The sequence below is a fragment of the Staurois parvus genome, unplaced genomic scaffold, assembly GCF_062004578.1.
Source record: "Staurois parvus isolate SC_StPar_1 unplaced genomic scaffold, SC_StPar_1.0 ptg000437l, whole genome shotgun sequence".
NCBI lineage: Eukaryota > Metazoa > Chordata > Amphibia > Anura > Ranidae > Staurois > Staurois parvus.
In genome coordinates, this window is record NW_028318233.1 from 1406288 (window position 1) to 1419173 (window position 12886).

General features: G+C 42.1%; 2 protein-coding genes across 6 annotated transcripts in view; one reads left to right on the top strand and one right to left on the bottom strand.

Moving 5' to 3' along the window:
• The first annotated feature begins 635 nt into the window (after positions 1-635).
• On the top strand, positions 636-3454 carry ATOH7 (atonal bHLH transcription factor 7). The gene has a single exon (XM_089687757.1). The coding sequence runs from the start codon at positions 909-911 to the stop codon at positions 1338-1340; it is 432 nt and encodes a 143-aa protein (XP_089543883.1). The 5' UTR covers positions 636-908; the 3' UTR covers positions 1341-3454.
• Positions 3455-11438: 7984 nt separating this feature from the next.
• Positions 11439-12886, bottom strand: part of MYPN (myopalladin) — a 186931-nt gene continuing 185483 nt past the window's right edge. For all 5 annotated transcript variants that reach the window (XM_089687761.1, XM_089687758.1, XM_089687762.1 and 2 more), the window contains one exon: positions 11439-12158. In XM_089687761.1, the coding sequence (XP_089543887.1) occupies positions 11986-12158 (173 nt within the window). In that variant the 3' untranslated portion in view covers positions 11439-11985. The remainder of the gene's footprint in view (positions 12159-12886) is intronic.

Consider the following 12886-nt stretch of genomic DNA (forward strand, 5'->3'; position numbering starts at 1 on the left):
ATGTGTTGTGATATTAGTAATTGACTGGACTTGGACATGATCTAGATTGCTACTTGGAGTATGTAGGTCCCCAGCATCTGATTAATGACCTCAATTGAACATCTGTCACGCTGGAGTCAATTATTTCTCAAGTGCATCCTATTGTTGGAGGATTATGAAGCTTCATTTCTCATGTCTCTGCCTCTGTAGGGCTAATGATCTGTTGTCCAAACTCCAGAGCATCAATAATTGTTCTGATGGCTTCATTAACTCCAGGTCCTGCCTACAGTCCACTGCTAATATGCCTAAGACATGGCAAGTCCATAGAGCAGCCTGCGAGGAAGGACATCTGTGATTACATTTATTCATGTGAACATTAGAAATGGTTGATGGATTGTCTGAAAATAAGGGTCGATCTTGTATAGAAGTGATCTCCGGTGTGGGGTGATCCTGGTCCAGGACAATACAAGTCCTAGAGCTGGACAGGAGATGGTGTTCTGCTGCAAGTTTACTTATTAATGAGATTGCACAGAGTGTGCTGCAGAACAGATGGCTGAGCCCTGCCTGGGCAGCATCACATAAACGTTCCAGCAGATCCATGCTGTATCCTTCCAGATTTGATAGATTTCCCAGAATCCTAGCATATAGGTCCCAGGGTGGTAATGAGCTGGTATGGGAGCTTAGGGACGCCTGCCCACCTGCCACCATCTGCTGAGCCCCAACATGCACAATATAAATAGTGGACACAATAGTCAACCATTGAGGTGTTCAGTCCAGTGCTGGGATCACAGCATATACCACGCTACTGCCTGTGTTAGAGACATCGCTGACTGTGCCAGAGACATCTATACCAGGGGCATCTATACTACCTATATGATGTTCTAGAAGTTCACAGCTACCTTTGGAGATATCCCAGGACTGCTGGAGACATGAAATCTGATGCATCATCTCCTCCTATGGATCCCACTTCTGGGTGCCAGGGACAGTCCAAGGGGGCATCGAGGTGCCTACTGAGGTGTATGCCAACCAGAGTGGAAGGGTCAACTAAGAGGAGGCTGGCAGCCAATGCCAGGGAAAGGAGGAGGATGCAAGGACTTAACACAGCGTTTGACAGTCTGAGAAAAGTGGTCCCTCAATGGGGAGAGGACAAGAAGCTGTCCAAATACGAGACCCTACAGATGGCACTGAGTTACATCATGGCACTAAACAGGATCCTAACAGAGGCAGAGAGATACAGGGACGGAGGGGACTGGTCTGCTACCCATCACTATGAACACTTTCATCAGGACTGTCAGAGCTACCTGGAACTGGCTTCTCCAAATGACTGTGATCACCTCATTTCACAGACCTTTCCCCACTAGGGAAGGTGGCAGGAACTGTCCATGTACTCAACAGGACTGGTACATTACCTGCACCCCTCTATATGCAGTGCTTCCTATAGAGACTGTTAGGAAGATCAGATATGATCAAGTGTGATCTATAGACTATAGAAACTGAATATATCTAATATAGACCTCTGGTTGAGAATATCGATGCTTTGGGTTATTGTAACATTTATCTTTGCAAGATAACAATCAGTGTAGCATTCTGTGTTGGGACAGAAGGTGTTTATGGGTTAATTCTTCTTATTTCTGGCTTAATTCTTATTATTGCTGGGTTAATTCTTCTTATAACTGTGATCACTTCATTTCACAGACCATTCCCTAATGGGGAAGCTGTCAGGATGTTCTATGTATTAAATAGGACTGGTACAACACCTGCACCCCTCTGTTCTAAGAATATAGATGATAGGAGCTGATTTATAAATGTAGGTCACATGCAATAGAATGTATCTATTATAGATCATTGGTTGAGAATATTGATTCTTTTGATGATTGAAATATTTATGTTTGCAGGGTAACAATCATCATTGTAGCATTCTGTGTTGGGATGGAAAATATTTCTGTGTCAGTTCTTCTGATGACTGTGATGACTTTACTGTACAAACATTTTCCTACTTGGGAGGGTGTCAGGACTTTCCATTTACTCAACAGGACTATTACAACACCTGCACCTCTCTATATGAAGAATATAATTGATGGGGGCTGATTTATAAATGTAGGTCACATGCAATAGAATGTATCTATTATAGATCATTGGTTGAGAATATTGATTCTTTTGATGATTGAAACATTTATGTTTGCAGGGTAACAATCATCATTGTAGCATTCTGTGTTGGGATGGAATGTATTTCTGTGTCAGTTCTTCTGATGACTGTGATGACTTTACTGCACAAACCTTTTCCTACTTGGGAGGGTGTCAGGACTTTCCATATACGCAACAGGACTGGCAAAATACCTGCACCTCTCTATATGAAGAATATAAATGATGGGGGCTGATTTATAGACTATTACATTACATGACAATGTATCAGGGGTGGACTGACCATTTGAAAACTCGGGCACTGCCCGAGGGCCCGGGGTCAGTAGGGGGCCCCATGAGATGCCCCTGGTACCTTTTTCATAGGCTTTTTTGAGTTTTGATCCCCTATTGCCCAGGGACCCCATGAGTTGTCAGTCCGCCCCATAATGTATATATCTATTATAGACCTAGATTATTGGTTGAGAATAATCATGCTTTGGGTTATTGTAGCATTTATCTTTGAAGCATAACAATCATTGTAGCATTCTGTTTTTGGACAGAAGGTATTTATGGGTTAATTCTTCATTTGATTACATAGACCTTTTCCTACTAGGAAAGGTGTCAGAACTTCCCATGTACTCAACAGAACTGATATAACACCTGCACCCCTCTATATAAAGAATATAACTGATGGGTGGGGGGGGGGGGGATTTTATATACTATCAAATCACATGAGATTGAATATATCTATTATGGACCATTGGTTGAGAATATTAATGCTTTGGATTAATGTAACAGTTACCTTTGCAGTATAACAATCATTGTGCATTATGTGTTAAGACAAAAGTATTTCTGGGTTAATTCTTCTTATTGTGATCATTTAATTACACAGACCTTTTCCTACCAGAGAGGGTTTCAGGACTGTCCATGTACTCAGCAGGACTGATATAACACCACCAGCCCTCTATATAAAGAATATAAATAATGGGTACTGATTAATAGGCTATTACATCAGATGTATCTATTATAGGCCATTGGTTGAGGATGTTGATGCTTTGAGTTATTGTAACATTTATCTTTGCAAGATAACAATCAATGTAACATTCTGTGCTGGGACGGAAGGCACTGTATTTCTGGGATAATCCTTCTCATTGCACTGACATGTAGCCATGTCCAGCCTGTTACTTCAGTCACAGAGAGTTAGAATGTAGCGTTTGCTGGTGAAGAAAGGATTTCAGTTTGTAATTGCATAATAAAAGAAGTGCTTTATAGAATGGAAGAAAATAAAGGTGTCATTATAGTTCATACTTTGGTATCTATTAGCCATTAAAGAAAAGTTTTCTTTTTTTAAAAAGCACTTGTCAGAATTATTTATGTTACTAAGGCAGCCCATACACTGATAGTACAATTTCCTTTCGATTTCCCATCACCTGTAGTACAAGAGCCTACCTACGACTGATTGAATGGATTGTTTAGGTTTGTCCCCATATCGGGGGTGTATTTACCACAAGGCACTTGCCTAGTGCAGCATTTTTCAGGGGGGCAGCACCTCCCCTCAGAAGAAGGGATGAAAGAAGGGACATGCGTGCCATGAGAACTAGGTGGGATCTGAGAGAGGCTGTGGGTTGCTTGATGGTGTATGTAGAGCCTGACTCTCGTTCCCAGGGATGTCTGGAGCTGTGAAGATGAGTGTCTTTCTATCGCCGAGGGGGGTAGTGGAAGGCTGTCCCAGTTGGGGGGCAGGGGTGTTGGTCAGTGTCCATGGCCCTATGTATGAATGGACACTAAAAGAAGCGGCTCAGGAGCGAGCCTGCTTCGGTGCCCCCATAGCAAACTGCTTGCTCTGAGGGCACTTGGCAGGAGGATGAAGCCAGTGCCACTAGCAGAAGACCAGAAAAGAGCAGGATTGGGTCTGCTCTGTGCAAAACCACTGCACAGAGTAGGTAAGTATTACATGTTTTTTATTTTCTTTTTATAATGATGCCTTTAATATCACTTTAAGAGGCGTAGTTCTCAATCAACCAGACCAGCCATTCTCAACAAGGACTTCTCTTGTGCAATGGCTAAATGATCTCCTGCTTACACTGACCACCAGTCTAAGGTGGTACTTCTGCAGTGACCAATAATGTAGGAGGACCAGGGGCGGACTGACCATTTGGGAACTCAGGCACTGCCCGAGGGCCCGGGGTCAGTAAGGAGCCCCATGAGATGCCCCTGGTACCTTTCATAGGCTTTTTTGGGTGTGGTTTGAGTGTGGGTGAGGACACAGGGACCCATAATCCCCTATTGCCCGGGGGCCCCATGAGTTGTCAGTCCGCCCCTGAGGAGGACATCAACATTTTTGATTGTGGTTTTGTAGAGCAGGGAGTTACAAAAGGATCTACCCTGGGTGTCAAATAACCTAGGTAAGTCATATTCTTTTTCTTTTAATTAACACTTTCTACAACTTACTGATCATATTAATGTTCCGTGAGATGAAGGTTTATTCATTATTAGATTGGGTTCCCCTAGACTTGAACATTATTTAAATGGTTCCTCCACAGTGAAAAGGCTGAGAAAGGTTGATTTAGACAAATACCACAAAGAGTATATGTATAAATATGGCTGTATACCTTTCACTCTATACTGCACATAAAAGCTAACCACAACACAGTGAAATGCATGCACTTTCAAGTACATTTAACATGCATTTTAATGCGCATTGTGTTGCGTTTTTATGTCCATCAGCATGGGTTTTATGGCATCTGTTGTGAAGTGACAGGTCCCTGGAAGGGTGAAAATACTTAGGCTAGGTTCGCAATAGTCTGTACAATAAAATGCAGCATTGTACCATGTAGGCTAGTGCCAGTGTTGGCTGCAGTAGAGAGCAGTGCGGTAAATGTTTCAGCGCGTCACGCTGCTGACTTGCTTTTTTCTTTTTCTTTCTTACTTTAACCTAGTGACACTTCATAATGTCACTGCACAACAGTGTGGTGCATCATGCTGCTGTGCGGTGATATATTGTGCCATCCAGTGCACTGTGGAAAAATGTAGACATGCTGCATTTTTTTCCTGCTGCACCGCCCTGCACATCACACAAGTGGGTTAGCGTGAACAGGACACATAGAAAACAATTATTTTTTGACTTCCATCTATCAGCTGAGGCAATTTTTAACTCAGGCTGCAGAGTTTGACAGGAAGCACCTACTGAGTTCAATGGGAGCACACGGCAACCACAAGCCACAAGCTCAGATTTTTTTTTACTACAAAATCCTCCTTGGAATAAAAAAAAAGAAAAAGAAAAGTAGACATTCAGGAGGCAGCAGGATAATCTCCTGAACCCTCTGAAAAGTGATCCACTGCAATGTTTCAGAGGATGCTAAGTATTGCCACCCATTTGAAAGAAGCCTAAGAGAGTTAAAGTGTACCTACCCCCTGAAAAAAGTAATAAATTGCAGAACACCAGTGCTTAGATGTGGTGACTTCAATAGTTCTCTTTAGTCAAGGCTTTTTATAACCTAGTGATCATGTACTATATAGAGAAGCAGCATTGTCACCCTAGGACAGGAATTGTGTTAGCCCTGCAGGATCAGCAACCCCACCACCACCACCACCACATTTCAGCTTTATTATAAGCTTACCTGCAGGTAAAATATACAAAGTGACTTTACTACCACTTTAAGGGTACAGGGTCTATATATGGAGGGGGTGGAGCTATCAATGAACTGTCCATCCTCCATTCATAAATCCTGTTGCATTCATTGGAGCTATAGTATAATTTCTGTAGATGGAGCAGCTGGGTGGAAAGGGAAGACAGGGTCGGGTTCTCTGGATGAGAGCTTGTGACAGCCTGTTAGTTGTATTAACCCCTCGCTGATCCGGAGGATTACGATGGGGGTGGATTTGGGGGGGTGGATAGGCTCAGGACACAGGAAGACTTTCACTAAGAAAAGAGGAATCAGCACAAGGGGCACATCCTACTGACTGTAGGTCCCTTGTGCTAATATTTCTGTTTGTCATTTTGCTGCCCCTAGGCTTTAATGGAACAACTCCAGCCAAATATTTTTGTTCCAATTTGCAGGCAGGGTCAAAGTTTAACCAGTCCAAAAAGTGAAGAAAAATCCCATTGCTGACCATTGCCGCCAGTAAAGGAGGTGAAAGGACATCGCCTGATAAGGACATCATGATTTCACCATCACATTGTTGAGATTTCCTCTCAATTACTGTAACAATTCTATAAATTTCAGTGTGGACACTATTATTAAAAAAAAAACTGACTAAGGTTCTACCCTTACCCACTATTAAAAAAAAGTTCTGGCTGGAATTCTACTTAGTTTTAATTTGTGATATTATCATTTCATACCCAGTGCAGTTATGTGCCAAAAGGTGTGCTAAGTCTTACAGTTTTTTTTAAATCAGCCATATCTTGAGTAGAAAAGCCTGTCCCCTTCCACAAAGCTGAAGATTGGGTCCCTCACTCTCTGTGAAGAAGCACTGATCTCCTTGCACAAGTCTGACATGCCTGCTTCTATGAATAAAAACATGTATATGTACTCCCCCCTAGGCGTTGTAATAGATTTGGGTCCCCCTATAGTCCTGCACAGCCAGGCAACACACATTTTCATTCAGACTTGCAGCCTGGAGACGGTAACCAGTCCTTGAACTTGTTTTGATGTTTTATTAGGGGATATTAAAACTTGGATGGGGTAAGGGGTGTATGGGATGCCCAATGGAACTCGAACTGAGAACAAACTTCCTGAAACTATTTACAAGTCTGCACAGCAAAAAAAATCATTTTCTGAAGAACTAGCCAGCCTCTCCTGATGTACCATGCCAGACCCCAGACTCTCCTTAATCCATCAGCTCTAGGTGAATCCCTGGGCAGGAGATCCAGTGTTTGCCACTACAGTGTGAACAGTCCCTGATAAAAAGCTAATCCAGTTTCCCACCAGAGTGCTCCTTTCCTTTTACTGGCCCAGGAAGTGCAGTTTTACTCATGTGGTCTCTCTCCTGCGCTGCCGGTGGGTCAGTGGCTGCTACTAGGCCTTCTAGCTGGGCCGTTCCTTCCCTACCACACAGGTGGTTCTCTCTCAGGGGGCTGGTGAAGTCCCAAGTTTTCAGCCTTACAAGGTCCCCAGCTTGCAGGTGAATCCCTCTCCATTTGGACCTCCTCACGGGCTCATGCCTCCAGGTTCACATCCTCTCTTTCTCCCTCTCCAACCACCACACTCCTTCTCCTCTGCTGAGCAGGCTCACTTACTCTTAAAGGTTGTCCTGGCCCCTTTCCAAGCCTCCTCTTGGGATTGGCCAGGATGTTCCAAGAGTACAAACCAGCCACTCCTCAGATCTGCCCACTGTTTCTAGACCTTTCTCCAAATTTCTAGAGTAGGAGGAAATTCCAGAGGGCTGGTCTGCAGATCCTCTCAGCTCTAACCCAATTTTGACCCCTGCTAGCTATTAATCCCAGGCTGCTACTCAGCCCTAACAACAGGAGTGTAGCTCTTCCTAGCTAACTAGGAGGGCGCTACATATAAATGGAGGCCAGGTGGATGACTGAAAAATCTTCTCCTTCCATTCATTGATTAGGATGGGTTGTGTTGTCTCTCCTCCAGCTCCTCCTTCTGCCACTGCAGCTCTCCTGTATTGGGACTGCCGAATTGCCACTGTGCAGTGTTTATAAAACCTAACACTCAGTGCCTGATGATCTATAGAAAAATTCCCAGCAGCTGAATATAAACTGCCCCATGGGCAGACCCAAATCAACAGTACACAAAAATTAGTATATGAATGTTTTCTTTTTGGGGGGGATTTCATCAAATGCGGAGATCAACGTGTGAAGGATATTGGAAGGATTATTACAGTGCCTTGAAAAAGTATTCATACCCCTTGAAATGTTTCACTTTTTGTTATGTTACAACCAAAAACGTAAATGTATTTTATTGGGATTTTATGGGATAGACCAAAACAAAGTGGCACATAATTGTGAAGTGGAAGGAAAATGAGAAATGGTTTTCAGCATTTTTTACAAATAAATATCTGAAAAGTGTGGAGTGCATTTGTATTCAGCCCCCGAGTCAATACTTTGTAGAACCACCTTTCACTGCAATTAGAGCTGCAAGTCTTTTTCGGTATGTCTCTACCCGCTTTCCACATCTAGAGAGTGAAATTTTGCCCATTCTTCTTTGCAAAATAGCTCAAGCTCTGTCAGATTGGATGGAGTCTGTGGACAGCAATTTTCAAGTCTTGCTACATGAATATGCTTTGATCTAAACCATTCCATTGTATCTCTGGCTGTATGTTTAGGATCGTTGTCCTGCTCAAAGGTGAACCTCCGCGCCAGTCCCAAGTCTTTTGCAGATTTTAACAGGTTTTCTTCTAAGATTTCCCTGTATATGGCTCCATCCATTTTCCCATCAACTCTGGCCAGCTTCCCTGTCCCTGCTGAAAAAAAGCATCCCCACAACATGATGCTGCCACCACCATGTTTCATAATGGGGATGGTGTGTTCAGGGTGATGTGCAGTGTTATTTTTCCGCTACACATAGCGTTTTGTTTTTAGGCCCAAAAGTTCAATTTTAGTTCCATTTGATCAGGGCACCTTCTTCCACATGCTTGCTGTGTCCCCTACATTGCTTCTCGCAATCTGCAAATGGGACTTCTTATGGCTTTCTTTCAACAATGGCTTTCTTCTTGTCACTCTTCCATAAAGGTCAGATTTGTGGAGTGCACGACTAATAGTTGTCCTGTGGACAGATCCGTTCACCTGAGCTGTGGATCTCTGCAGCTCTTCCAGAGTTACCATGGGCCTCTTGGCTGCTTCTCTGATTAATGCTATCCTTGCCCGGCCTGTCAGTTTAAGTGGATGGCCATGTCTTGGTAGGTTTGCGATTGTGCCATACTCTTTCCATTTTCAGATGATGGATCGAACAGTGCTCCATGAGATGTTCAAAGCTTGGGATATTGATTTATAACCTAACCCAGCTTTAAACTTCTCCACAACTTTATCCCTGACCTGTCTGGTGTGTTCCTTGGCCTTCATGATGCTGTTTGTTCACTAATGTTCTCTAACAAACCCCTGAGGGCTTCACAGAACAGCTGTATTTATACCGAGATTACATTAACACAGGTGGCTAATTAGGTGACTTCTGAAGGCAATTGTTTCCACTAGATTTTAATTACGGGTATCAGAGTAAAGGGGGTGAATACAAATGGATGCAACACTTTTCAGATATTTACTTGTAAAAAATTCTGAAAACCATTTAGCATTTTCCTTCCACTTCACAATTATGTGCTGATGGTCTATCGCATAAAATCCCAATAAAATACATTTTTGGTTGTAACATGACAAAATATGGAAAATTTCAAGGGGTATGAATACTTTTTCTAGGCACTGTTTTTGTATAACTGCAAGAATCTTTTGAATTAAGGCTAAGGGTAGATATGGTAAATGGCCACATATCTTTTAATTTTCATTTGAGTATGCCAATTTAGTTTATTTATTAGTTCACATATTTTAAACTACTACACTATATGCGATTTGTTTTTTTTTACATGGTGGGAGAGGAGCATAGTGGGATCACATTGAACACTGACACTCAAGAGAAGACAAGTTGAATGATTGAAAGACTTTATTTCTTTGTTGTCTGGTGAGAGCATGAGAAGAACACAATAATTCTTATATGGAAGTTTGATTTTTTTTTATTTTTATTTTTGATTGATTTTAAAGAGATCGTGGACTTTATAAGAAGTGCTGGTTTTTGTGCACTGTTTGTTTACCCTCTCCCATCTCCTCCCAGCAAAGAATGTGGGCAGGGGGCAGGTAAGCAAACAGCGCAGTGGCAATGTGACAGCCGGTGGCATCTTTAGTGTGGGCCCCAAATGCTGCAATCCTATAGCCCTCTATAGCCCCCCTATAGTGCTTGCATTTATTTGGGGAGTCGGAGGGAAGAGATTTTTGCTGACACATAATGCTCATACATTTTGTTGGGGGCACTATTTGGCATCTTTGCCCTGGATGCTAGATGACCGTGTCCCAGCATTGCCCCTGTCAGAACATAATAGCTCAACGAGGGAGATTGTGGCACTAACATTACTTAGTTAGCATGGCGACTGCTCAGTTTTTTTCCCTTCAGCCTGCTGGGTTGAACGAAAAAAAGAAACTTCTCGTGTGCACCCAGCATTAGGCTTTAGGGGATTCTTGGGAAAAGCTAAAGAGTAATCAAAGGGCTATCTTTACAGAAACAGTGTAAACAGAAGGTCTTAATATATTCCTTTTAGTCCTTTTAGTGGTTTTCTATATGTTCTATAGGGGTCAGGAAATACATAGGAAATACAAGTGTTTCACTTCTGGGTTTATGTAAAGTATAACGAAAGGCAAAACTTTAAAAAAATTTGATAGAGTGGAGAGGGATTAGATCTCCTATCAGTTTTTATTGCTCTCTGTGCCCCCGTTAGGCAAATTCACCTTCTCTATTTTTCCTGTTTACCATGATCATTGAAAGTAAAGAAAATCCCAAATTTTGGGTTATCCCAAGAAAAGTAATAGAGGGGAAATCTTTCAATAGGGACATTAGTCATGGTGATTTGGGGGTCCCCAAGGGATTCCTTTAATTTGCAGGGATTTTTTCTTCCTGTTTGGCTGTGGGACAGGAAGTGAAGGGAAATGTCCAAAATGGGACACAGATGGCGAAAAAACCTCTGACAGAGGTTATAACCCTCCCTTACTCTATCCAAAATGAACAAAAAAAAGTTTTGCCTATAGTTATAGTCAAAAAAGAAAAAAGAAATACAAATGGGCTTTAAAGGCACAGAAACTGGTGGGCTTTGGGATATTGTCTGCGGGGATATTGTACAATGATCTTTTAATTGAATGATGTTTTTGTGATGCGTTGTCAAATAAAGTAATTTGGATTTTATCTATGTGTATGTAGTTTCTGTGCCTTTAAAGTCCATTTGTATTCCTTTTTCCTTTTTGACTAGCCAATTTAGGACATGGCACTAGTGTATATATACTGTGGCAGTGACCCAGTACCCGAGGGTCCCCCAATCCCCCTTTTTTCACTTTTTGCCTATAGTTCTACTTTAAGAAAGAAGAAATAAAGAAATATGAGGGGTGCCATTGCTCACCTCCTGAAACTGCTATTTTCCTGTCTGTCTGCTTCAAGTCTTGCTGACCAGAGACAAGTATGCAATTGGCCACTGGCATATCACTGCACCTTTTTTAAAAAGTCAAAATTTTCTGTTTGATGGTAAATATAGTTAATTGATGGTATAGGATATTTGCACAGGTGAAAAATTTTGCACAAGAATCTGTGCAAAATAATTGGAGTGTACAATAAGACAAAAATAAGACAAACAACTGATGATAAAACAAGTCTAAAAATATGCAGTATGTTGCCGCTTTATTTCATAATACATCTGTTTTTCCATTTCATATGGACAAACTTTCCAGGACTTAAATAGTGGGAGATGGCACGGTTAACTGAAAGCATCTACAGTGTCAGTCTCACTACAAGAACAATGTAAATATCTGTTAGATACAAATGATACACATCTTCATATTAATAGAACATCTATTGATCTTTATTCTGCCTAATAACATAAATAATTAAATAAGGTAAATACACAGCATTACCATGTTAAAACAGATCCCACTGTCAGTGACACAGCGACACAAATCTGTGTATATTTCTGGTGCGCTCAGCTTGTAGAAAAGATAAATTCATTTTATATGGGTGAACAATGGTGCCTATAAGCCCCATTTAGGTTAAACGTTTAAATACTTTTAGACTATTTAACACGGGCAATAAACTAAATCCATATTTTAAAAAAATAGAAAAATTGACTTTTGTAAACTTTCCGCTGTAATTTTCTTCACAGTTTTAGTGTTACTGTAGCCAGCTGAATTCACAGCTCATCGCTCTCTACCACATCACGGACTGGAGACATAAAGCTCAGCGGGGTTTCTGCAATTGGGTACGGGTTCAGAATATCCAGGTTTGGCATGGAGAATGTTGAGTAGCGGTTTGAAGGAGGTCGTATTTTTTTAATTGGCTGAGGAATCTGCTGGTGCCACTGAGCTGCAAACAATTATGGAAAATACTGTATTACTTTCAGTTTCAATACACTAGCTATTACAAAGAGCAACACATTGGGGTTATTTACCAAAACTGGAGAGTGCAAAATCTGGTGCAACTCTGCATAAAATCCAGCTTCCAGGTTTTATTGTCAAAGCTTAATTGAACAAGCTGAAGTTAGAAGCTGATTGGCTACCATGCACAGCTGCATCAGATTCTGAGTGCTCCAGTGTTAGTAAATCTCACCCATATTGTTAGGCTATGGTCCCGCAGGATCTGACCGTGTGGAAGGGTGAAAGGCAGGGGCGGACTGACAACTCATGGGGCCCTCGGGCAATAGGGGATCATGGGGCCCCTGTGTCCTTGCCCAAACTCAAAAAAGCCTATGAAAAAGGTACCAGGCAGGGGCGGACTGACAACTCATGGGGCCCCTGGGCAATAGGGGATCATGGGGCCCCTGTGTCCTTGCCCAAACTCAAAAAAGCCTATGAAAAAGGTACCAGGGGCATCTCATGGCGCCCCCTACTGACCCCGGGCCCTCTGGCAGTGCCCGAGTTTCCAAATGGTCAGTCTGCCCCTGGTGAAAGGTGTCAATCTGCAACACATAGATTTCTTCTATATTACTTTAAGCCCACCTTTAGCCATGCCAAGTTTTGGTTATAGTGAGCAAAATTTAGAGCTCATGTTAAATTGTTATTGCAGTTTGTGTCCTCATTGGGGAATCTTCTTTT

Coding starts and splice junctions, on each gene's coding strand:
- ATOH7 (XM_089687757.1), top strand. CDS start 909: ATGAAATCTGATGCATCATCTCCTCCTATGGATCCCACTTCTGGGTGC.